We start from the raw sequence: 26681 nt of genomic DNA, 5'->3' as shown, positions 1-26681 counted from the left end.
ATTTTCAATCAAATAAAAAATAATTTTTGAAATAAAAATTATTAAACTCTGTAAAGTCAATAACTTAATTTGAGGGTTTGAAAAGTAACTTAAATTGTTTTAATTTGTGAGCTTAACGAGTTACTTTTTTTTCTTTAATTAAACTTCATTTTATGATTCTCTATTTTTTTATCATATAATTTAAAAAAATTACTTTAAAAAATTACTATATTATTAGATTTTATAAAATCTATGGACATCTTCATGGGTTTAACACGTTGATCTGTTTTGCGGGTTTGATGGGTTTAACTTTTATTTTTTTAAATTATTACTTTTATTTTATTTATCGATATTAGATTGATTGTAAATTAAGTTTTATAATTTATTCATTTTACTTTTTATGAGATTACTATAGTTTTAAAAAAAATATTTTAATATTAGATTTATACTTAATTTTGTGATCATTTATTTTTATTATTATGACCTAGTGGAGCCCATAATCCATTTCGCGAGTTTGATTGCTGATCCAGGTTACCTAATTCAAGAAATTAATTAATTGAAGAAATTAACGTGTTCACCCAATATTTTTCATTTTTGATTCTTTAGTTTTTTTAATTAATTTTTTATTTTATTTTTTAATATTAAATTAATTGATATATATATATATATATATATATATTATTCAGACCCACAACATATCACATAGACTAAAGAACAACGCACAAACTTAGGTAACACAATAAATTTCAAGGACTTGGCATCCACAACCTTGGTAGTCAAAACCAATCCTCAGAAACCATCTAGGTGGTCGCCAAGTGGTAAGAATTTGGGATTAAAGGGTTTGCTCCCTCTGTAGTCTCAGGTTCGAGTTCTTAGTTGCTCATATTATGGCTACTGGAAGCTTATATGGTCATTAATTTCAGGGCCCGTGGAATTAATCATGGTGCGCACAAACTGACCCGGACACTCACGTTAATAATAATAATAATAAAAAACCAATCCTCGTATATTAGCTAGTTAATAATAAAAAAAAAAACCAATCCTCGTATATTAGCTAGTGAGAGTGAACGAAAAAAAAGAAAAAGGGCAGAGCATTATAGCGACTAGTGTAGCACTTATCAGGTGGCAGCTGGAGATGGCGCAAGAGAGAGCATTATTATTGTGTTACCTTATGTTTTTTAACCCTGCCACAGAAAAAATCATTCTGTCTAGTCAAATAATTTTTATTTTTTAAATTGGACTCCATGCATAATTACACTTTAAATCTTTATTTTTAGAATATAAAATAATCTGATTTTATTTGATGAAGACATGCTTTATATATATATATATATATATATATATATATATATATATATATATATAAGAAGTAATACTATGCATGCTATGCATCTGGCTGTGCTCTCTCATTGTCAATTAAAAATGTCGGGCTCTTGTGAGCAGACAGAAGGCTGCCTTTCTTAGAGCAAGTGCCATGAAAAAGAGTATGATGGAGGCAGCAGATGCATACAATAAAGTAGGCCATGGCAATGTACCACTTATTATACAGACCTGTAATAATTGTAGGGTGGAATGATAATTTTGGCCTTCCATAAAGTTCCCAAATGGACATCACAATCAATATTTTCATTTATCAGAATTTTATCTCTTATGCACAAAATTAATTAAGGTTTTGAATCTTGTTTGCTAAGGAAAAACACATCTTCTCCTCTCAAGCATCACTAACTCCTCAGATTTATCACTTTGTCTCGACATTTCCTAAATATTCCTCCATGAATTTATGAAGATTGTGCATCAAGTCAATTAATCATGATTACGTATTCCTCACAGGATGCTGATGGCAACCAAAATAAACATTAAAAATCATTTGTTTTTTATAGAAGTTTGATTTTTTAGTTTTAAATTGACTTTTTTAGTGTTTTTAAATTGTTTTAATATGATAATATTGAAAATAAATTTTAAAAATTAAAAAATATTTTAAAATACAAAATTAAAATTTAAAAAAAATATTTACTGAAATTTCATTATTAAATGTCTTTATCAATTAGAAGAAAAAACCGAACACACAACAATCTAGGTGGTGGCCAAGTGGTAAGGATTTAGGATCAAGAGGTTTGCTCCTTCTATGGTCTCAGGTTCGAGTCCTTAGTTGCTCATATGATGATCACTGGAGGCTCACATGGTTGTTAACTTCAGGATTTATAAAATTAGCTGTGGTACACTTAAATTAGTCCGAACACTCGTATTAATCTAAAAAAATACCGAACGATTCATAAAATTAGTTATGGTGCACGGAAACTGGTCCGAATACTCGTATTAATCTAAAAAAATACCGAACACACAATGGTAGCTGTAAAATGAAAGAGAGCACTATGTAAAAAAAAGGAAGAGAGAGTACAGAGAATTATTAGGGTGAAGAGAGTATGCAATCAAACAGATAAAATGGACGGAAAAAAAATGTCAGGTAGCGGAGTTTGCATATCTCTCTCTACATTGACTCCATCTGTACAACTGACAGCCATGAAGTCATGCACTTGTTTTCAACTGAGTTTGGAAGTTAAGGCACGGCTCCGCTCCAAATTCCCAGTCTCTCTCTCCCTCTACCATAGTAAAAGACTCCCTCTGCCAACCCCAGTCTACTAGTCGCCGTACATGAACACACCACCACCTGCAACTCCTCTCTCTCTCTCTCTCTCTCTCACTCTCGCCAACCGACACAGTCCTCTGTTTTCACTACGTGGACTTACCTCAGCATTTCTCCTTCTCCCTCTCTCCTTCCTTGAAATATGCAAAGATCAATTGACCTTAAAACTCTGAGGATGCTAACACGACTATAGCTAGACAAAAACACTAGCCATAACCCTAGAAACTTTTCTTCTATTAGCACCATCACCCTTTATTTCTCTCTCTTTCTTAACAAGAGTAGGTTACTTCTAGAAAGCAACTCGTTTCTCCATATTTTACACTCAACTGACGGTCCACAGACCTCTCTATCATTTCATCTTCTTTTCCCCTACACGTGAACTCATCAAGGTTTTTCGTTCTTGGATAACTTATGTTTTCCATTTTAAAAACACTGTTGGAGGGGTGAATGGGGTGCATTCTCTCTCAATTAGCAGCAAAGTTTGCTTTCTTTCCTCCATCTCCACCTACATACCAGATTAAGAAGAGAGACAATGGCAAGTTCTATGTGGTCTCAACTTCTCCTTCTATGCCACTTCCTCTTGCTGATGATAGTTCGTTAGATATACTCTTGATTGATACGAAGAGAGGCAACAAGATTGTTGCTTTTTATCTCAAAAACCCTTATGCAAGACTCACTGTGCTTTACTCTCATGGTAATGCTGCTGACCTTGGCCAGCTTTATGATCTCTTTGAGCAGCTCAAGGTCAATCTCAGAGTTAATATCATGGGGTTAGTATCATAAACTATTGCAAAAAAAAAAAATATATTTTGAGAAAGTGCAAATTCTCTCCCCTATAAACTGTCTGAGACAATTTATTGTGAGTTTTTCATCTTCTTTTTGTAAAAATTTAAAACTTGTGAAATGCGTCTTGTATTTATTGTTCTCTCTGCTTCTCTATGGGCCTGTAGCTGTTTTTCTCTGTGTAGTTGAATGCTTTTTCCTAAAATTTTCTTCTTTTCTTTTTTCTTTTCCCTCTCTTTTCCGATAACAGTTATACTGTTATGGTTCTGGGTTTTGTTGGGTTAGATCTGTGAGTAGTGGTGGTTAAGTTTTAATTATCCTGGTGCTAATAACATATTTTGAAGCTATTAAGCAAATAATGGTTTTAATTTACTTACTCATCCATTTTTTTTTTATTTAGTCAGTTTTACTCTTTAGAGTAAAGATGGATGGTAATTTAAAGGTGTTTTCAAGCTGGCATGAGTCTTTTTCCACTTTTTATTCTTGACTTCTATTTTACTTAAAGATAAAGTAATTGATACTTACTGGCTTGTATTTGGATAGAATTGGTAACAAAGCCAGATTAATTCTCTGCAGAGTTTTGTGTGCATTTTGGGCCCTGTGAGGTTTTAACTTTACTGTTTCTTTGATCTGTTTTTACTTGTCATTTCTCGCAGTCTTTCTATAATTCAGATCCTGAAAAAGATTCAGCATGATCTATTCAATGGTATTCTCAAAATTCTGCTATTCATTCTAACTACTTCTGTGTATCTCTATGGATCCAATCTTTGATATGGCCTTAAACCTAAGCGTGCTTGTGGGTTCATTTACATTCAAATGCTTGCCTAATTTTTGTGTGCCATGGAAACTTTCTTTCTTTTGAAAAGATGACTGTCTCATACTATTGTTCTTTAATTAGCTTTCAATTTTTCTTGCTATTCTTCCCTCTCCCCTGCTGTTTCCTTAATTGGTTTGAATTATGATCTCTGCCATCTGAATGCTATGGTGCAGCTATGACTATTCTGGTTATGGTGCTTCATCTGGCAAGGTAAGCTGTCATTCAACTTACGCTTGTAACAAAAGCAGCATTTTCCTCACGGCATATTGACATGTTTGAAGAAATCCAGCTAATTGAAGATATTGAGATCAAGGAGTTCAAATGTAAAGCAATCAAAATAGCAGTATAATCTGAAATCCCAGATCATAAAGGAGAATCTGGATCATGCATTTTGAACAGTAACAAGAGTGCTGCATGACCAAGAGTAGCAAAATCCGGGTCATCTAATACCAAAGAACTTTTTAGTGAACATAGGAGGGAAAACCAACAGAGCACAGATCTACTTGAAAGACTGCAAGTAATTACATCGTCTTTGTTTATAGCAATAACAACAACAACAACAATAATAAAGAACGGGGGATAGTGGTCGGCCTATTATCATTCCTCCAAGTGATTATGATACTCTTCAAGTTCATAGTGAGTGAGAGAGAGAGAAAATAAGAGTGAAACTGGAGCACTGTTAACTCCACCCAGAGCACAAATGAGCTCGTCTGTCTAGATATATATCATATAGTTGAGATAGGAGATTATGATGTTTATTCTTTAGAGAAAACAAACTGGCAGTTGAGATTATGTGATACTTACTGGTTGCTCTACTTATTGTCTGGTTTCCCATGTTGACAACTTCACCTATAATTTAAGAAGTTTACAGCACACGGATATTATTGACCTCTACAAGGTAATTATATACTGTGTTGATTTGTCCAGCCAAGTGAATCCAACACGTATGCTGATATAGAGGCAGTTTACGAGTTTCTTCAGACGCAGTATGGAGTCAGTCAGGAAGACTTGATTTTGTATGGGCAGTCAGTTGGTAGCGGGCCAACATTGCACTTGGCGGCTAAGTTGCCAAGGCTGAGAGGTGTAGTTTTGCACAGTTCCATTCTTTCTGGTCTCCGTGTACTCTGCCATGTGAAGTTTACGTTTTGCTTCGACATATACAAGGTAAGCAGGTTAACTTGATCGTCGCTGCTTATTGAAATCCCAATAGTTTATTGACTAATGAGAACCATGTCTTTGGTTCTTCTATCCCTGCTGCCATTTTTATGACATGCACTTGTCTCGTAAATGCAGAATGTGAACAAAATTCGGAGGGTGAAGTGCCCTGTTCTAGTGATACATGTAAGCATCTTTTCTTCCTGTAGTCTTCTTTAGAAACTCTTTATCATGCTTTCGTTCTGCTGAGACCTTGGTTCGCCTAGCAAAATCCTTTTTTAAAGGGTGCCCAGTCAACTAACTGATTTTACGAGAGCTTGAGAATACATTGAGATCTGAAATGCTTTAATATGCATGAGGTCAGCCTGTCCAAGCTGATTGAGATTTCTGGAATTTGTAGTTTCGATCAATACCATGCCGAAGTTTGCAATCCGATAACATTAAATGTAATCCTTTTCTGTTACAATGACCTTAAATAGTAATGCACAAAACATAATAAATTAAATTTAATGAGTGTCTTTGAGCACTCATTATCATTATTTTGGATTGATTAATTAGGCTAAATGCCATAATTAATTGTGTTTGGTAATATGTTGGCTTATAAGCTATTGAAGTAATAGTGATTGGTACCATCTTCACTTTTTAACTTTTGCTATAAACCACCAAACACAGTATAGTTAAGTCAACTTGATTAATCATCAAAAGTTAAGTTAAAATCTAGTGAAAACAATCACTTTGTTCAATTTTAAGGATGGACGCATCAAAAAACTGATTTACACCCGTGAAATATTCTGTTGGTATAAAAGTTGTGTTTTTATCGGTACAAATATCACCGATAGACATTTACTGAGGGGAAAATATTATTGGTTAGTGTCTTGTTGGAAATTTTAGCTTTTTTGGTAATTCAGTCGGTGACTTAAATTATAGATTCACATAATATTATTAGCATCGATGATGAAAATAGATGAGGATCAATTTTTGTTAGTAAATATTATTGGCAGGTCACCGACTAACAAATTGTCGATATATATCACGTATAATCAATTAATTCACAATTAGAATCACCGGCAGCCATGTTCTGTCTGTGAATGTCTCTGAATCTGTAGGTTTATATCAAAACAGTTAATAACTCTATATTTATCCGAGGAAAATGGATTTGTTGTATTGACTAACACACCAATATAATTTTTATGTTTGTTGATGTTTTAGTAATTTTTTTTAAATGCTATCAAATAATTTGACTTTAAATAAAATTAAACAAAAAAAATTAAATTAAAGAACACATTTAATATTATTAATTTAACTTTACAAATTAATAGTATTACCAACATAATATTTTTTTAATTTTTGTAATTATTTCTATTATGTTGGTAATTACTGACAAAATATTACATTGAAAATTTCAAAGAGAAACATTCGGTCGCTATTAATAATACCACCAACATAATTTTTATTTTTATTTTTTTTATTCTTGAATAAATGGTGCTTGATGTACACATGAATTGATTGTTAGTGTAAAAAATGCAAGAGATGTGTCTCCCTTAGAGATGCTTAAACGGCATACCTTTTCTTTTTCTTTTTTTTCTGGCATAGTCGTGAAAAAAGATATCTATGGTCGATTCGATTCTACAAAGAGTGCCCAGTATGTTGGCAAGTAATTGGAGGGTTGCAGGTGAATAGATAACAAATTACGTGTATTTTTTTTTTGTTCCAACTTATGGCCTACTTTTGGTTTTTTGGGAAGTTTTTGGAGCTAGCGGATGCTCATCACTAACGCTTATATTTTGATACAAGACTGGGGTTGATAAAAAGAAAATAGCTGCATAATTTCTCCCTTCAATTAAGTATATGTTCGAACTTGTAACCTAATGGTAAATTTGTTCACGATTACTTGATCCAGGTCTTTCATGCCTGGTTAAAAGCCGATTCAAATTTATAGTATTGACAGTAGAGCCTCGTCGTCTCTCTTTTTCTTTGAACCTATCTCCTTCCCATTTTCAATGGTAAACATGGTTTCATTTCGTTTCTGAAAGAGAAAAGACCTTACGGAGTTCCAGAAACTAGTTGCATTGATTTCGTGGTTAGGGCTATTAAGGATGTTACATATCAGAGACTATCAACTTTCAGCACTAAACTTGTTTCGTAGTTAGGGCTATTAAGGATAATATCAGATTCTATCAAGTTTTAGTACTAAACTAGTTAAGTTGATCGCATGATTGGGGTCTGTTATAGGCTTTTGGAAGTAGGGTTTACTCTCTCCGTAACTGCACGTGTGCTTATATACATGCATATTCCAAGTGCTTGAGAGGATGCTTGCAAAATGTTGCTTTGTCTCTTGTTATTTCATGCTAAATCACCAAAGTCATTGCTATTCTAAATTCCCAAGTGCAAAGGCGTGTTATCCTCTGAGGTTCACTTTTAAGCATGTCGACAATTTCATCTGGCTTAAACTAGGCTGACCAATTCTGACCACGAATGTGCTCTTTGCATCTGAACTGTCTGAAGCAGGTTTTGAGATGGTTTGCATTGTATGTTTTACAGGGCACAGAGGATGATGTTGTGAACTGGTTACACGGTGATGGGCTGTGGAAAATGGCAAAAGAACCGTACGAGCCTTTATGGATTGAAGGAGGAGGGCACTGTAACTTGGAACTGTATCCTGCTTACATCCGCCATCTCAGCAGGTTTATATACGAAATGGAGAATATAACCGCAGAGATCCATCTCCAAAAGATCAGGCAGAATCTCTGTATAAAACCTAGGTCTGAGAATGCTCCCAACAAGTGCTTTGGGTTCAAACTGTGGCGACCTAAATGCTCAGAATGTTTAAGATCCAGGTGCATAAAATGCTGGTGGCGTCCCAAGTGCACACAGAGCCGGAGACCCAAATGTCCAAGTTGTGTTGCATGTTGCTGGCGACCCAGATGCCCGAAATGTCCAATACAAGGTTGCTGCTGCAGAATAAGTTGTGCGCCATGGAGATGCTATTTGGGAAAACACAGTGGGATAAATGGAAAGCATGGGGATGCTATTTGGGAAAACACGGGGGGATAAATGGAAAGCAGGATGGCTGATAATGTTAATCAGCATGGTTGTATAGATTACTGAATTCACTAACTCTTCTAATCTTGTGCATTAGTGTCCAAAACATGGGGAAGTAGTGTGATATGTTTATTAGAAAAGATATTTAATATTGGATGTTGTTGGTGGTATGCTCTTGCATGGAAATGAAGATTTTATACTAATATTGTGGTTGTTACATACTTACATGTGGTTGATTTTTAAAATATTTTTATTTAAAAATATATTAAAATTATTTTTTAATCAATATATCAAAATAATATAAAAATAAAAAAATTTAAAAAATACAATTTGTTATAAAAAATAAAAACTATTTTATTATTGGAGAGAGGCTATTTTGTCGTTCAAGATTCATGGCTAAACCATACAAATTCCAGACTTCAGATCACTTATTTGATGTTTCCTTTTCATACCGATAAGGAAACGCCACGTCAATTGCAAAAAAAAAATATTAGGTATCATGAAAAATATTAGGTATCATAATAATTTTTATGATGATAATTTTAAAAAAATTATTTTAAAAAAATTATTTTTAATTAAGATTAGTATAATATTTATATATGTTTGATTAAAATTGTAGTTAAAATTGAGATTAAACAAAAAAATAATTTAATATATTTAATTAATAATACTTTTCAAATAATATTATAAATTAATTAGAAAATATATATATTAATATTGATGATTTTTAATTTAAATATTTTAGATTTAACTAATGCTATTATATCATGAAATAAATAATATTTTATATAAAATATTTTTTATCTTTTCATTAAACTATCTAAATTTTATTATATATAAAATTCATCTGACATAAACTATAATTTTCATAGTTTTTTTAACATATAACAAAATTAGATAAAATATCATCAGAAATAAAATTAAGATTATGATCAATTTTGTAAATACTACTTTATCATATGATTTACTTTTAATTTATATAGTGTTATTAAATAATGTTAAATATTATTTTTTTTAAAAATACAATTAAAAAAATTAAAACTTTTTACTGTTCCCCTTTATGCGTAGAGTGAACTGCAAAGTGAATTTTCACCCTGCACAAACGAAAAGAAGTAGCTTCAAGCTGTCTTCTGCTGCCCTGCGTTTTAAACACAAATTATGCTAGGACTCTCAAACAGTAAATTACGTTATTTTAGTTATCAAACACTTGTTTTCTATGTTATGTTTTAAAAGCAGAAATAATCATAATAACAAATATTTTCAAGTGATTTTTTTAGGCAGTATTTAGAAATATAGTTGAATCTGCATTTCTAAAAAATTCAAAAAAATTTTATTTTTTATTTTTATTAAAATTTAATATAATTTATACGTTTTAGATCGTTTTGATGTGCTAATGTTAAAAATAATTTTTAAAAAATAAAAAATATCATTAACATGCATTTCAACACAAAAAATTATTTAAAATACAATTATTACCACACTGTCAAACACACTCTTATTTCCATAAAGAAACATCACTAAGGTGCAAAAGTCTTTCTAGGTTTCACATTTTACTATTATCAACGATTAAAGGGATGTATGAGAGTAGTGTTTACAATGGATTTTTATTTTTTAAAATTAATTTTTTATATTTTTAAATCATTTTAATATGTTAATAATTTTAAAAATAAAAAATATTTTAATGTATTTTTATATAAAAATTACTTTAAAAACTACTCAACCATACTCTCAACTGTAAGCTAACTTATCATACTATTTAGTAAAATATTAGTCCAATTGGCCTGCACTGTAGGTCAAAGCAAAATAAATTAAAGCACAAAAAAAATAATCTAGGTATTGGTGATTTGTTTTAAAAAATAGATTTTAAGCATGGGTCCAATGATTTTTTTATTTAATATTGAATGAAAAAATATTTAATCTATATAGGTTAATATAAGTTGACTTGTGAAGTTTACAAGGATAATCTTTTAAAAAAACTTATAAAGCTTAAATCTAAATTAATTTAATATTAAAGAACAAAATTAATAAAAAATAATATTTATTTAACAAAATTAAGTAAACTTGAGTCAATCAAGTAAATTTATCATATTCAATAAATTTTTTGATCTCAAATATTATTTTTATTTAATTATAGATAACTTGGGTTTAGTATTATTGTTTTAATATTTTTTTTTAAATCATTCAACATATATTAAATTTTGAATATATAATTGAAGTGTTTTTCTCCTAGAAAACACAAGAAGTGGACAATTTTGTGCATTTGAAAAAAAAATTAATCCAACTCATTTTATTTAACTATCCAATTTAATAAAAAGTTGATGGCAAGAAATAAAGTTATTAAATATAATTGGACTTATTTTTTAAGTTAGACATTGTATATTTTGATATATATTTATTTTTTAATTATCTTTAATGAATTTTTTACATTTATTATTACAAATAATTTTTAATTTATTTAATTAAATACATGCAGAATTTTGATTTGTAATTAAAAAAATTATCAACCCCGTATAAGCACTGGCCACGTAGCTAGCAGTAGCTAAACATGCAAGCTTTTGGAAGTCGAGGAACAATACCCTCATATGACAGATTGCTTTCAAAAGTTTTTGACCTTTTTCTGCGTATTGTATCAAAAGATCCAAGAGCTTTATACATACCGGCCATCGTTCAGATTTCAGAAAAATTAAAAATAAAATTGACCGATAGCTCAGGTCAAATAAAAATAAAAATAGACAGATAATATTATATAAAAATTGTGTTTGATGGTGTAACAAAAATTATTTACCAGAAAATAATTTTTTTTTAAAAAATTACTTTTAATAAACATATTAAAACGAATTCCTAACAGTAGTTGTACAAACAAAAAAAACCAAGAGCTTCATTCATGCATTTAAATTTTTTAAAAATAAAATATAAAATTGATCATTAGCTCAGGTTAAATAAAAATAAAAATAAAAATATACCAATAATACTATATAAAGAGAGTGCTTTATAATGTCATAAAAATTATTTTTTAAAATGGTTTTTTGTTAGGAAATATTTTTTATATAACACATTAAAATGATTAAAAATATAAAAAAATAAAATTTAAATTTTTATGAAATACTTTTTAAAACACAAACAACACATAAACAAGTATAGCCGAGAAAAAAAGAAAGATGAAAAAAGATATAAACAAAGCAAGAGCAAGACTACCTTTCGCTAGAGCAAAACTACATTATTATTATTGGGAGAAAATGAAAATATTTTATGAGCCTAACAATGTTAATAGATCCCGGGATGCATCGTCAATTAATTCTCTCGTTGTTTCTTTTTCAAAACATAATTTACCTCCATACCAAACACACACAAAATTAATTTCAAATATATAGTTTTCATTAACTTAACCAAAAAATGAAAATAAAATATTTTGCATGTAATAAAATATAAGTTATTTGGCCTTAATTTAACGTTGGTGTACTGATAATTTAATGTCATGTGGAACAAATTAGCTAACCAACTCAATATATAGGTTAGATTTCTTTCTTTTGATATTCTAAGAGATGAAAACTACTCATGAATAATTAGCCGCAGAGCCCGTGGGGAGGTCTCGTTCGATACAAGTATTTTTGTTCTGTTGAAGGGATTTTCATTTATGATAGAAATCACATAATTAAATTATTATTATTTTTTAAATAAAGGTAACGTGCTAAAATCTTAACATCTATATAATATCCTATGATGTTAACATTAAAAAAAAAAATCCAAAAATTAAAGCAATCTTAACATCCAGATAATATCCTAAAAACCCATTTCTATGGTTTCTTATCTTGGTATCAGCAACCTATCAATTCAATATTTCACATGGCGTAAATAATACTACACCATATTGAATGTATTTTAATTAATTTGACTGGTACCCTCTTTTTTTTTAACTATTTTGATCATCTGACCTCGAAAAAACATTCCATGATGATTAAATTAATTATTATTTATATTATTTAACTGTGGTTTGTCGACCATCAAGTCGTTGTAGTATAGTGGTGAGTATTCCCGCCTGTCACGCGGGTGACCCGGGTTCGATCCCCGGCAACGGCGATTGTTTTTGTTCTTACGCTTTTAGTAATGTTGGGCCCGACTTCCTCTTAAGCTAACAAATCATTATTATTGTTTATGGAAAGAGCTGTTTGAGATTATGATTGTTTTCTTGAGTATTGAGTATTTTTTATATTAAAATAATATACATATATTTTTTATTTTTTGAAAAAACATTTTTGATATTAATAAATTAAAAAAAATTTAAAAAGTATTTTTTTACAAAAATCATTTAGGCAGCGATACCGAACAGCCAGTGAATTTTAAAAAGTATTTTTTTACAAAAATGATTTAGGCAGCGATACCGAACAGCCAGTGTATTGGAGAAAACACCCTGAGCAGCAGGGTATATACACCCTCTGACGTCATTCTCATTGCAAACTGCAAGCATGACTGAATCCTCTAGGCAAAGATGATTAACTTCAGCATTAGAATGTCAGAATACCCTGAAAAACAATCATATCAGATAATTGAACAGTTTCCCACATTTACTCGTCTCAAAACAAGCGCAAGAATACACATCGAGTTCGAAAAAAGCTGACGTTTTCCGATCGTAATAACATATCAGCTTGATGAAAGCTTCCCCTTCCATGTACACTGCTGACAAGTTGAAGCTGCTCTAGCAAAGAAATACTGGGTAGAGACGCTGGTAAATAGTCTTCACCTGCACTAGACGTTCCAAGCATTGACCGTTGAAAATGATTAGGGTATGGTAGACCTTGATTCTCACGAGTTGTTTGGGTGTAATAAGATTGATATGTTGATTGCAATGGCTGTTGTGTTTGCAACTGCAGTTGCTTACTGGAAGATGCTGGAAATGCATCGCTTGGTGCTGAACCTTGTGTCCAAGGAAAATATAGAGCATGGTTTTCCCTTGGAAAATATAGAGAAAGTGACCCTGCAGGAGACAGAAACTCCTCCACTGAAATTGCAGAAGGAAATGCATGTGCTGGAGCCACATTAGCAACAGCGGGCATCCCCGATATAGACGGAGGCAGATCAATTGGCCAGAACAATGGTGCTAAAGTTTTCACCTGTGCATGAAGAAATTCCTAAATATAAAAATTGCATTCTTTTCCTGGTAATTAACAATCCAAGCTTAACAAACAATTCTCGACCAGCAAGAATGCGAGAAGGGCAGCTTAGTTGTTCAGTACTCAACTCCTGTCAAAACTTAGAACCTCGATAGTTGTCTTTAATGGAATGTCAAAGCACTCTCAGCAAGAGGTAAGCAGTCACTGACTATCTTAAACGGCACCTAAATCAAGGAAACAAGAATTAACAACAAATAATAAAAAACCTGAGCGTTCACACAAACAGGTTCAATTTTTTAGCACATGACATAAGGTTAAAAAATGGAAAAAATAATATGGCACAGAATCTAGATAAATATGCTAGGATAGTCCTAGAAAACAATTGTGGAACAATTGATTGCATTTAACAACCCACGATCCAATCAATCCCAGAAACTTTTAAGATAGACATCAGATATACATAAAATTCCATTTTAAGTATAAGGTAGACATCTGATATAAAATTTTATATAACTTGAAATGATACCAGATTAAATGATACCTCAAATGCAAGTCTTGTTTGAGTGACTTTACTTAAAACTCAAGCCCCAGTTTTAAATATTCAAGTTCTTTCATCGGAAGGAGTGACTTTACTTAAAACTCAAGCCTCAGTTTTAAATATTCAAGTTCTTTCATCGTTGAAAACTTCAAATAGAAGTGGACTTTCTTTGCTGACAAGCTTTAGGCCCTTAATCCTAAAAAATAAGTGCGTCTTCTAAGGATTTTTAAGGCTTAAATGGTTGTTTGCTTCAAGTAATTAAGGTTGCAGGTTGACCGAACACTCACGTTAAAGAACAAAAAAAAGGATTCTTTAGCAAGTAAAGAACGCGGAGGGTGATTTGTAAAAAGAAAAACTTCATCAGTACACTTGCAGATTTACCATTTACCACTCATAATGTAACAGCACTCGCTCATGCTTTGAAATTTATACCAGTTTTATTATCCGTAAGATCCCAGTCGCTACAATATCAATCTTTTATCGCCTGTGCTTGAAATTTCCCATGAAATGCAGCTGGTTCCATATCATCAACAGCAGTGTAAATTCCGTAAAGCCTCTTCACACCAAAATCAAATAGAAAGAGCTTTGTACCCGCTTTGATTTTCAAAACTATATCTAAAGTTTCCCGATGCGGCCCAAAAACACGATACTCAGGTTTAGTTTATCCACTGCACAAAAATATAGATCCAGTTATCTTTTCTGCACTTTACCCTCTTGACATTAATCCATCATTACATATCTCTTCCCTATCTTCTAACGAGCACTTGAACAGCGAACCTCTCCGCCCTGCCACAGGTAAGTAAAACACAGCAATGTAATAGTCAATTCATTTCCCTACAAATGCAGATACGCATCGACCAGACAGTGGAGGAGTCATAAAAATTTGGGTTGAACAGAACTTGAGTTAAACTCAGCAATCATTCTCATCCATAACGTCTTGCAAATTTGCTAAAAAGCAAGACTGACTCATAACACAACATGAGAAAATATAAAATTCACTCTGGCGTGCCCTGCTATATAACAATATATCATGTTAAGAAGACACAGCCCTCAATGTTTTTACTAGTATCATATCATGCAAACTGCAAAGCCCTATCTCTATCAACTAAATTTGTTGAAAATAAACCCTCGAAATATAAAATGAAAACATAGAAACCGAGTGTCATTAAAAAAATACCTGAAAATCCAGCGACGGAACCGCGAGAAAAACGGAAGTTAGGGAGTCTTTTTAAAGAACTGGGTTTCGTATAGGCAAATTTCCTGGAGTGATTTTGGTTGTAAGAAGTTGGAACAAGTCTCGTGAGAGTGGTGACGTACACCGGATTTGTGCAATTTATTTTTATTTTTTTTTAAATAGCATCCAGCATGAAATTAGTAAACTTAATTACATGCACTCCATTGAGGACCAGATCAAAATAAAATATAAGCGTTGTTAACATATTTTTAATCTTAATAATATTTAAAAATAAAAATATATAATTTAAATATTTAAACTAAACTTGTCAACATATTTAAAAATGAAAATATATAATTCACGCTAGCCTCTCTTTTTTTCACACAAGATTACACGAACATAAAAATCACACCGAGAATCTTAATAATATAAATACAATGATTTATAAATCACTATATTATGGTAGTGAGGATATCAATGATAGAACAATGTTCATCACTTGCCCCATCATTTAATAAGGTGTGTGAATGTGTGTCTTGAAATCCTGACGAAAGGAAAATGCCCTGAAAAAAATCTAAAGTTTCCTCCTTATTCTCTTCACTGACTTTATTACAAAATCCTCAGAGGTCTCGCTTTCACATCCTTTCCTTCAATACCCCAATCGAAGGGAAACAAAAACATCGTCGTCGTCTTAATCATTACAAGCGTTGAAACAGTAAATTCTCTCGCTTTCCATAATAGGAAATTTTATTAATCCTCTCCAAAAGCCACCAAGAGGGGGGCAGATCATTTTTGGAGAGACCCTGCATTGTTTTTGTTTTTGTTTTTGGAGAGATATTATTGGTATGGGTGTTGATATGATAGGTTTCAATAAAGAAACGATGCTGGTGGCTTGAGGCTTGGTATTGGACCTGGTCCCTCTGTTTTCTTTTTTTGGGTTGTTCAAATGAGGACGCTTTGTAAGAAACTTTCTTAATAATTTCCCTTTTCTGTTTACTCTGTTTCTCAACTAATTTCCCCAGACTCTGTGTTCTTCATAGACACAACATTTTTTCCCTTTCCCTTTTTTTTTGGTCAACGTTATCAGTGGTCTGTTTAGTTCAATATTGTCTGCTAAGGATTTGCACAGCCAGCAACATGGCTGCTGCTGATCCATACCATCTAAGAAGAGCACCCACAATTCACCACTATAGTAACTCAAGGGAGGATCTTGATAGTGAAATTGGCAGTGTAGAATTTGCTACATATACTATCCAGATACCGCCCACACCTGATAACCAGCAAGTGGAAATCCCTGCAGAGAATGAAAAGAAGATGGAGAGGAGTTTCACGTCGAATTCTATGTTTACAGGTGGGCATAATCTCGCTACTCGTGCGCACTTGAAAGAAAAAATGATCGAGTCTCAAACAAGCCATCCTCGACTGGCCGGCAGGTGCAAACGGGTCGTTTTGTGAGGTGCCAGGTTGTGATGCTCAGGTCATTGCTGATAAACGTGGCGTTGATTTAGTACCTTGTGAATGTGAATACAAGATTTGTAGGGATTGTTATAAGGATGTCCTGGCTACTGGTGACGGGAAATGCCCTGGTTGCAAAGAACCTTATAGGAGTCATGATGTGCCCGAGTTGCATAGCAGGAGGTTATCTTTCGGTAAATCAAGTAAAGCCTTGGCCAAGAGCCAGAGTGGTGAGCTTGATTATTCCCAATATTTATTCGAGTCAATGACAAATTATGGGTATGGAAATGCTTTGTGCCCAACTGATGGTGTGAAAGGCAATGATGAGGATACTAGTGGTGTCCCGAAATCTTTTGTTGAGAAACAATGGAAACCCCTTACCCGTGAATTGAAAATATCTACTAAAGTTATTGCTCCATATCGGTAATAACACCAATCCTCTTTAGTTACTATGCGCTGTGATTTTTCTTTTCTCTCTGCCCTTGCATATTTGGAGTGGTGAATAAATGATACAGAGCTTCAGGAGTAGGTTTTTCTTCCGTTCTTGTAACGTAAATTTGCCGGTTGCGTTTTCAAGTCGTGCGTAATTTCTAGGGATAAAACAATTTGTTTTCCGAAACTGATTTTACATCATTGCAATGTATTTGGTGGTAAATAACAGGGAAGTTAAACATTACAGGACAGCAAGAGATGTCCTCATAGTCAGTCTTGGATAATGAACCTTCTCAACATTTGACTAATTTACATGAATTGAAAGGTTCTATATTTCTTGGTTTCTTTGGTTAGGAATAATTTAGTTCAATCTGTGTTGGTGGACATGTGGACTATATAACCTTTGTAGTTTAAATCGCTATATACTCTATAGGTTTTGGGATCACCTTGCATTACTTTGGCTTCAGTTCCATTTTTGATTCGCTATATATACTACAACTTCCACAGTTTCAGCAAAGTTTGAAGTTTTCTGCTTGTTTTTCTTTGGTTATCATTTCACGAAATGATTATTCTGAGTTTATGTTTACTTATTTCTGAGAGCTTTCGCTTTCACATGTGAGCTATATGATTTTATAATTCATGCACTATGCTGAACTATTCTTGCAGGCTTCTAATCTCTGTCCGAATGATTGTTCTTGCATTATTCCTGCGTTGGAGGGTCTCAAATCCTAATGAAGATGCAAGATGGTTGTGGGGCATGTCTACAGTTTGTGAAATCTGGTTTGCTTTTTCTTGGTTACTTGACCAGCTCCCGAAGCTTTGTCCAATTAACCGTGTTACTGACCTTGATGTTCTGAAGGAGAAGTTCGAAACTCCTAGTCCAAGTAATCCAACTGGAAAATCTGACCTCCCTGGCATAGATATCTTTGTTTCTACTGCAGATCCAGAGAAAGAACCACCCCTTGTTACTGCAAACACCATTCTGTCTATTCTTGCAGCTGACTACCCAGTTGAGAAGCTCTCGTGTTATGTTTCTGATGATGGAGGTGCTTTGCTAACTTTTGAAGCCATGGCAGAGGCTGCTAGTTTTGCCAGCTTGTGGGTTCCATTTTGTAGGAAACATGAAATTGAGCCTAGAAACCCAGAATCTTATTTCAATATGAGAAGAGATCCTTACAAGAATAAAATCGGCCCAGATTTTGTTAGAGATAGAAGGCGGGCAAAACGTGAGTATGATGAATTCAAGGTTCGAATTAACGGCCTTTCTGATTCAATTCGCCGCCGATCTGATGCCTATAATACTCAAGAAGAGCTGAGGGCAATGAAAACATGGAAAGAGAACGTAGATGACGAACCAATGGATAGATTGAAGATCCCAAAGGCTACCTGGATGGCTGATGGAACCCATTGGCCTGGAACCTGGACAGTTCCAGCACCTGACCATACTAGGGGTGATCATGCCAGCATCTTACAGGTAAGATTACTTGTTCTAAAACTTACATTAGAACTTCTAATGAATTTATTACAGCAACTCTTTTTTTTTTTTGGTTGTCGAACGTAACAGACACAAAGCATCCATTAATTTCTCATTGCATCTTGCTTGCTATATGGAATGTTATTTCCCTTGATTTCACAGGCAAAAGTTATAGGCCTCGTGTTGGTAGAGCTCCATTGTAAATGCATTACTTGCCCAACATGCTAGTTAGTAACTTCATTGAAATTTCTTTTTATGTTTATATGGAGTGAGATTGTATGTGCTAAATAACAGGCTGAACATTTAACTACAGGTAATGTTGCAGCCTCCTAGTGATGAACCTCTAAAAGGAATAGCAGGGGATAGCAAATCCATGAACCTATCTGAAGTGGACATTCGCCTTCCTGTGTTGGTTTATTTTTCTCGTGAAAAGCGACCTGGATATGATCACAACAAGAAGGCTGGGGCGATGAATGCACTGGTTCGAGCCTCCGCTGTTATGTCTAACCTTGACTGTGACCACTACATATACAACTCCCAGTCATTGAGAGATGGCATATGCTTCATGATGGACCGGGGTGGGGAAGGCATTTGTTATGTTCAGTTTCCTCAGAGGTTTGAAGGAATTGATCCATCTGACCGCTATTCCAATCACAACACTGTTTTCTTTGATGTCAACATGCGGGCCCTTGATGGCATACAAGGTCCAGTATATGTTGGAACAGGATGCCTCTTTCGTCGGACTGCCTTCTATGACTTCGATCCTCCAAGGAATGAAGATCATGGCAGCTGCTTCTTCGGCCGTCACAAGAAGGCTGCCGTTGCTTCTGCCCCAGAAATCAGCCAATCTCATGGAATGGAAGATGCAGAGAATCAGGAAATCAACGCTCCTCTTATTCCTAGAAAGTTTGGAAATTCAAGTTTGTTTCTTGATTCGGTAAGGTGGCAGCATTTCAAGGTCTTCCCCTCAAAGACAATTCACATGTCAAATACGGACGACCTCCTGGTGCTCTAACTGGTCCTAGGCCCCTACATCTAGCCACAATTGCTGAGGCAGTGAATGTCATCTCTTGCTGGTATGAAGATAAAACTGAAAGGGGCCAATCCGTAGGGTGGATTTATGGATCTGTAACTGAGGATGTTGTCACCGGGTATAGGATGCATGGACGAGGATGGAGATCAGTTTATTGTGTGACTGAGAGGGATGCATTCCGTGGGACTGCCCCTGTTAACCTTACTGATCGACTTCATCAGGTTCTCCGGGGGGCGACTGGCTCTGTCGAGATATTCTTTTCTCGCAACAACGCCCTTCTGAGTGGCCCTAGGTTGAAGCTCCTGCAGAGGATTGCCTACCTCAATGTTGGAATTTACCCTTTCACTTCTATATTCCTCGTTGTTTACTGCTTCATTCCCGCATTTTCACTCTTCACCAATCAGTTCATCGTTGCGTCTCTAACTGTCACATTCCTAGTATACCTCTTTATAATCAGCGTGACCCTTTGCCTTCTTTCTGTGCTTGAGATCAACTGGTCTGGAATTGAACTGGAGGAGTGGTGGAGGAATGAGCAATTCTGGTTAATTGGAGGCACAAGTGCACATCTTGCTGCCGTGCTCCAGGGGCTACTGAAGGTGATTGCAGGGATTGAGATTTCATTCACATTGACATCTAAATCAGTTGGAGATGATGCTGACGATGAGTTTTCTGATCTCTATCTATTCAAATGGACATCTCTTATGATACTACCTTGCACGATCATTATGACTACATTGCAATTGCAGTCGGTGTTTCCCGAACTATATATAGCGAAGCACCTCAGTGGAGCAAGTTCCTTGGAGGTGTGTTCTTCAGCTTCTGGGTCCTGGCTCATTTCTACCCCTTTGTAAAAGGGCTTATGGGAAGACGTGGGAAGACACCCACAATCATATACGTTTGGTCGGCTCTCCTTTCGATTTGTATTTCATTACTTTGGGTTGCTATTGACCCTCCATCAGGAAATAATCAAATCGGGGGACTATTCCACCTCCCATGAGTTTCTTTTTTCTGCCATCTCTAATGTGGGTTGCAGACAGATTTCATCATGTACTTTTTGTTGATGGCTAGCATAGTTTTGATGTTCATACAGGGTGTGGATTGTTTATACCGTAATACATTCATTCTTTACAGATTTTCAGATGTAACTTCAGAAACTGTTGTGATTAATACCTTGCCCTTTAATGATTTAAAACTTGCAATCTTTACGTTTCTTTCTGCTTTTTCATTGCGGAATTTATACGGGCACATTTTTCTCTCTACATCTTTGGTTTTATCTCTTCTTCCGCTGTTTGACCGAGAGTCTTCGAGATCAAAGATCATTGCAAGGGAGCATGTTGTGGAAAGATTTATGTTTCCTAAAACTAGCAGCATGCGCTTAGAAGAATTTTAATGAAATGAAGAGGGACAATGATCATTATTTCCTCTTTTCCATTGCATTGTATGTGCTTCATTGCATGAGGGGAAGGATTTGGAATTGTTTAGATAGTCTATGGAACTTGTTTCAGTTCAGATTGTTAGCGTCTATCATCATGCTTGTTGCTTCCATTTTTTTCCTGATGCCCTCTTACAACGAACTTGTATCCTAGCGACTCTAGTCTCGGAGTAGGAGTACAGACTTCTGCGTTTTAGTGCTTCACTGGTGTGTTTCGTATCTTGTTGGTAGCCCGAGCGCTTCTGTGAAGAATTTTTTTGATACTCAATTAAGTAATAAAGAGTTCTATTTCATCTAGCTCTAAGTTTTTAAGTAAATTGGGTAAGAGTTTACCTAGTATGTTCTCACCTCGCGATTAAACTAAAATCATATTTTTTTTGTAATAAATAAATAAATATATTGATTTAATTTTTTATTAAAAAATTAAAATAATAATGTTTTTGATTGGCTTAGACCAAACTGAATTGCTCCACTTGACCATGACCTAGACCTTAGCCATGACTAGTTTAACAACTTAATTTTCATAATTTATTTTTTATTTAATTAAAGGGCATCTAGAGGAAAGTAAAGGAATAGTTAAAACTATCAAGAAAAAATATTTTTTACTTAATTTGCATCTCTTGATTATTTGAATAAAAACATGTTTTTTAATTTATTTTTTAAATAAAAACCTAATCCCGAAAACAATTTTAAAAAATATTACTAGACAATGTCTCAATATCATGTATTTGATTAAAAATAATTGCAATAAAATAATATAAAAAGTCCACCGAAAGTTAAAGAAAAGAAATCTTATTTTATTGAATATTCATGAGCAATCTTTCATTTCTTATTTTTGTATATTAGGCACACCGTAATCGAAAACAACCGTTAACATTCCTATAAAAACCTCCAATGTTATTAAAGAATCATAAAAAAAAAAACAGTAATTTAAATAATTTAAATATTATGCAAAGACTTTTTTTTATACAGCGCATTTCCTTGAAAAAACCCAAAAATTTTTTTGAAAAAAACAAAAAAAAAAACATAAAAAGAGCTGGAATTCAGGCCATACAGATGGGCTCTGCCAACCTGGTCTTGAATTTGTTTTGCTTACGTTGTTTGCCCTTTACTTTCAAAACAAGAATAAAGCAAACGATATGTAGTGTGATTGTCTAGATTTCAACTGTTAAAGGTGGTTATAAAATTGGAATTGGATTTTTTTTATTTAAAAATTTATTTTTTAACATATTTTTACTAAAAAATCTTTAGTAAACATCTTTAAACCTCACTAAACTAATTTATCTTCTCAAAACACCTCTAAATTAGTTTTTAAATGCAAAATTAAACAAAAAATAAACTCTCTGAAACCTAATATATTTTTTCTAGTAAAACAAAAGCTTAAAAAAATTATAATAAAACTCATCTCGTCAAGAGAAACACATTAAAATTAAATTTGGTTTTTTGTTAATGAAATTTCACTTACTGATTTGTTCTTTCTCCTTTAGCATTCTTCGACGACTCTCTCCCCTCTTTTATAAAATAGAGATTAAAATATGAAGGAAATAAGATTTTAGATTAAAATAGAAAAGTTTTAAAGTAAAGAGAAAAAAAATGAAGTGGAAAATTTTTAAAAGCAAAAATTTCTTAAAAGGTGCTAAACATTATAAAAAAAAAAGTCATTGCCACTCTGAATCAATTTTGGTGTCCATGTTTATAATTTTTTGGAAGCAATGATTTTTTTTTTTTAAAATCAAGCATTAATATAATATCAAAGCTTTTCTTGAAGCCATAATAACTCAATAAAAAACAAAACAAAACAAAACAAATCATCAATTTTAATTTTTAAAAAACACCATATTAAAAAATAATATCAAAGCTTTTTTTAAAGCCATAATAACTCAATAAAAAACAAAACAAAACAAAACAAATCATCAATTTTAATTTTTAAAAAACACCATATTAAAAAATAAAATTAAAAAATATATATACCTATATAAAAAAATAACATAAAAATAAAAACATTATCACAATCCACCATAATTTTACTCACTACAATATAATCCATGGTAAAAATATCTCTTTTTTGGGTTTTTGTTAATTAATATCATCAGGAATGTACTGTTTTTAGTGTTGGAATTATTATTTTTTTAATTTGATGGGTTTATTATTGGAATTAGGGCTTAGGCTTCTCGTCAGTAATATTCAGCAATGATGATCTTAATCATATAATTAAAGAATGCTGTTATTGCACTCAACATATAATTAAAGAAACTTAACATTAGGTGGTTTTACTTCCCTTTCAAGTTAATCATATTCATTATGAGATTTTGACCTTGTTTGTATGCTGGCATTGCACTCAACATGGCGGTGGATTTTGATTAATTTTAGGTCATATATATATATATATGATTTTATGTTGAACTTAAGAACCACAGAGATTGAAAATATTAACAAATTTGTTCTTCTATAGAAAAAATAATAACAAGCTATCGTTTTTTAAACATCTCCATAAAAACAGCAATAGAGATCAGACAACCTCTAACAGTTAAATTATGGTATTGAGATGCATAACCCTTACCTTCTCTCAAAGATGTAAGAATTTAAAGGTTAAATTATGATACTAAAAGTTATGAATGAACATGAAGGAAATTTATAAAATATTTGAAACCTGCAAAGAGAAAAAAAATTTAATGATTTTTCAATTTTAAAACCGCAACCTAACTTGATTTTGGAATTTATTTTTGCCGTGTCCTCAACCAGATGTTTTTTTAGGATTTCAACTAGATTTATTACCTGCATTCTGTTACAGATCAAATAGTTTCATTAACGATCAAATAAAATTTTTTAATGTAAAAACAATATAAGGGTAAAGCAAATCCAAGACCCCACTTGTTAGTTCAATTAATAATTTAGATAATATGAATAAGAAAATGCAATAACAATAAGTAAATTAAAAGAAAAGGAACCAAACATAAATCTATCCAGATTATCAACACAATTTAATATTCATGAGTGAAATTATGTATATGTATAAAAAAAAATCTAAAAAACACCCAAAAAAATTCCTATTAAATTAGGTGAACTTAAAAACTTCGTGATCATAAGTATAAAATTGAAATAATTTTATATAAAAAAAGTATAAAAAAAAGTTTAAAGAGTGAAATTAAAATAAATTAATTTAAAAAATAAAAACAAAAATAAACTGGTATTAACATTTAAAACCATTAATTTTGATGATGAATCCTAGTAAAAGACAAACTGCTAGTGTTTTCTTAACCGTCTAATGCTTTCATACATCCTTTTAATGTTTATTTTATATTTAAAAGATATCTCTATTATTATTTTTCTTGATACCAACCTTGTAAAATATTATCGTTTTACCATTTCAGTGTTATTTATAACGTTAAATTTGACATTTGTTATGTGCTCACACCAAAAATTTTTGCTGATGTATATTCTAGTTCTTAAATTTTTTTTGAAAGTTACTTTAGTTTTTATATTTTAATTTTATTATAAAAAAATATTTAAATTAAATTTTTTGGTCATCAACCTTGAATTTGTTTTTTAATCTAAGGTATTTAAATCCACTTAACTCTCACATTGATCATCAACTATTAGATTATAGAATAACCAATTTTTTATTGAAATATATATATCTACATATATATATATATATATATATATATATATATATATATCTGTGTGTGTGTGAAAATAATCAAAATAAAAAAACACTTCAATGACCTAACAACTTTAATTTATTTATTAATTAAAAAAATTCTATAATATCATATAGAAAAGATATTTTTTTATATCATAGTATAGAAAAATTCTTATATATATATAAACACACACAGCCATATCTGTTTCAATTCATCTTAAGTAATTTTGAGCACGTTTACAATTTGAATGTAGAGACTTTATTGAAAAGAAATTATTCATGGACTAAATTGTATATATAGAAAAAAAACGTATGAAAAAAATTCAAACAAGATTTTAATGTAACAAAAATAAAATATATAAATCAAAATATTTTTTTCAAAAAACTTGAGAGACCAAGAAACGATAAGTTTTTATTAAAATTAAAAATAGTAGAGAGATTTCTAAATAAAAAATAAAGATTAAATTTTGTTGCAAATCAGATGAATTTTTTTCTAAACATTAAAAAAAAATATTCATGCATTGTTAGTATGCTTTCAAGAAGAAAAAAATTTAATCTATACAGGGATTGACCCGATATAACTTAGTCAACTTGTCTACTTCAAAAACAACTAAAAAAAATATAGTTTGACTAAAAAAAATTTAAGATAATTTTTTTTAATATTTAGATGATAATATATTAAATTGATATAAGTCAATCTAGGTTAACATTTAAAATTCGTTACTTGGATCATAAGATTATGATAACTTTATAGAAAAAAATAAAAAATATATTGAAGTTCAATTCTCGATCAACTTAATATTGAAGAATAAAATTTTAAAAAATAAATAAATAAATAGACAAAAAAAGACCTGTAATAACTTAGGTTAACCTACCAAACCTGTATCATGAGATCGAGAAAACCTAATACAAAACAAATCAAAATATATTATATAATTTAATTCTCAATTAATTTAATATTAAATGAAGAAATGAAAAGAAAAAAAACTTGATAAAAAAAACACAAGTCTATCCAGGTTAACCCGTTAAATCTTTAACTTGATTCATAAAACTAAGATAACTTTATAGGAGGTAAACCAAAATAAATTATGAAACTTAATTTTCAAACAATCTAAATTTTAAAGGAAGAAATTGAAAAAAAATCAATTATAAAATAAAAATCCAAAAATACTCAAATCAATTTGGTTAACTTGTAAAACTTAGAATCCATGTCATAAAACTAGAATAATCTCAAGGAAAGAAAAACAAAATAAATTATAAAGTTTAATTTTAAATCCAATATTAAATAATAAAATTAAAAATTAAAAAAAAAAAAAAGAAATATTGTTTCTATGAATAGTTTTTTTTTTTCATGAGAAGGGGAACAATGATTTTCCCTTCTCAGTTAGCCCTTGATAATTAGATTATTAAAAAGGGAAACATTTGATATTTAATTACAATCTCCTTTATAGCATAGCGATGAATTTTATACATAAACACACACGAAAATAGTACGGTGCAAGACTTTGATCATCATGGCTAGCTAACTGTTGGACGGTATTGTTATACTGGAGTATCAATTACACTATATATGTACTGTCTTAATAATTAGTCTGGCAATGATCAAGCATGCTTAATGGAGAAGTTCATATGCTAATCAAGATGAACCTACAAATAATCCAAACCATGCAGCTGCAATAATATAATCACCAAAGTAGATTATTCTCTCTCTATATATATATATAAGAACAAAGATTTTTTAAAAAATAAAAAATGCAAGCCCCATACAAAATAGTTTACAATGCCCTTTTCTTCATTGCGAATCACCTCTCGGATGGGAACATCGTCAATGTAGAATCTAAAAATTCACAACCACACGTCACATGTTAATTTCGATCAAGAGGAGGAAAAATAATGCTCAAACACATTAGTCATATGGAGATTAACCAGAAGAGAGGGGGGTGGGGGGGGGGGGGGGGGAGTATTTTTTTTA

The 26681-nt window shown here is 31.9% G+C and overlaps 2 protein-coding genes, 1 non-coding gene and 1 pseudogene across 4 annotated transcripts in view; 3 read left to right on the top strand and 1 right to left on the bottom strand.

The window, feature by feature from the left end:
- The first annotated feature begins 2441 nt into the window (after positions 1–2441).
- Positions 2442–8604, top strand: LOC105128235 (alpha/beta hydrolase domain-containing protein 17B-like). Of its 2 annotated transcripts, XM_011029803.1 has the most exons (6): positions 2442–3393; positions 4397–4433; positions 5151–5387; positions 5517–5564; positions 7920–8388; positions 8433–8604. In XM_011029803.1, the coding sequence occupies exons 1-6, from the start codon at positions 3071–3073 to the stop codon at positions 8450–8452; spliced, it is 1134 nt and encodes a 377-aa protein (XP_011028105.1). In that variant the 5' UTR covers positions 2442–3070; the 3' UTR covers positions 8453–8604. The 2 variants fall into 2 exon arrangements, with proteins under 2 accessions (XP_011028105.1, XP_011028104.1); XM_011029802.1 differs by having other exon boundaries at positions 2445–3393; positions 7920–8604.
- A 3821-nt stretch (positions 8605–12425) lies between these two features.
- TRNAD-GUC (transfer RNA aspartic acid (anticodon GUC)) lies at positions 12426–12497 on the top strand. The gene has a single exon. It is a non-coding gene; the product is annotated as a tRNA-Asp (tRNA).
- A 3740-nt stretch (positions 12498–16237) lies between these two features.
- LOC105128233 (cellulose synthase-like protein D3) lies at positions 16238–20816 on the top strand (annotated as a pseudogene).
- A 5525-nt stretch (positions 20817–26341) lies between these two features.
- Positions 26342–26681, bottom strand: part of LOC105128334 (probable xyloglucan endotransglucosylase/hydrolase protein 30) — a 3099-nt gene continuing 2759 nt past the window's right edge. The window contains exons 4-5 of the mRNA XM_011029947.1: positions 26489–26546; positions 26342–26356 (exon numbers count right to left, since the gene is read on the bottom strand). Coding sequence (XP_011028249.1) covers positions 26342–26356; positions 26489–26546 — 73 coding nt within the window. The remainder of the gene's footprint in view (positions 26357–26488; positions 26547–26681) is intronic.

Source organism: Populus euphratica, unplaced genomic scaffold (assembly GCF_000495115.2).
Source record: "Populus euphratica unplaced genomic scaffold, PopEup_1.0 scaffold49.1, whole genome shotgun sequence".
Classification (NCBI taxonomy): domain Eukaryota; kingdom Viridiplantae; phylum Streptophyta; class Magnoliopsida; order Malpighiales; family Salicaceae; genus Populus; species Populus euphratica.
This window is presented reverse-complemented; position numbering and strand designations above follow the sequence as displayed.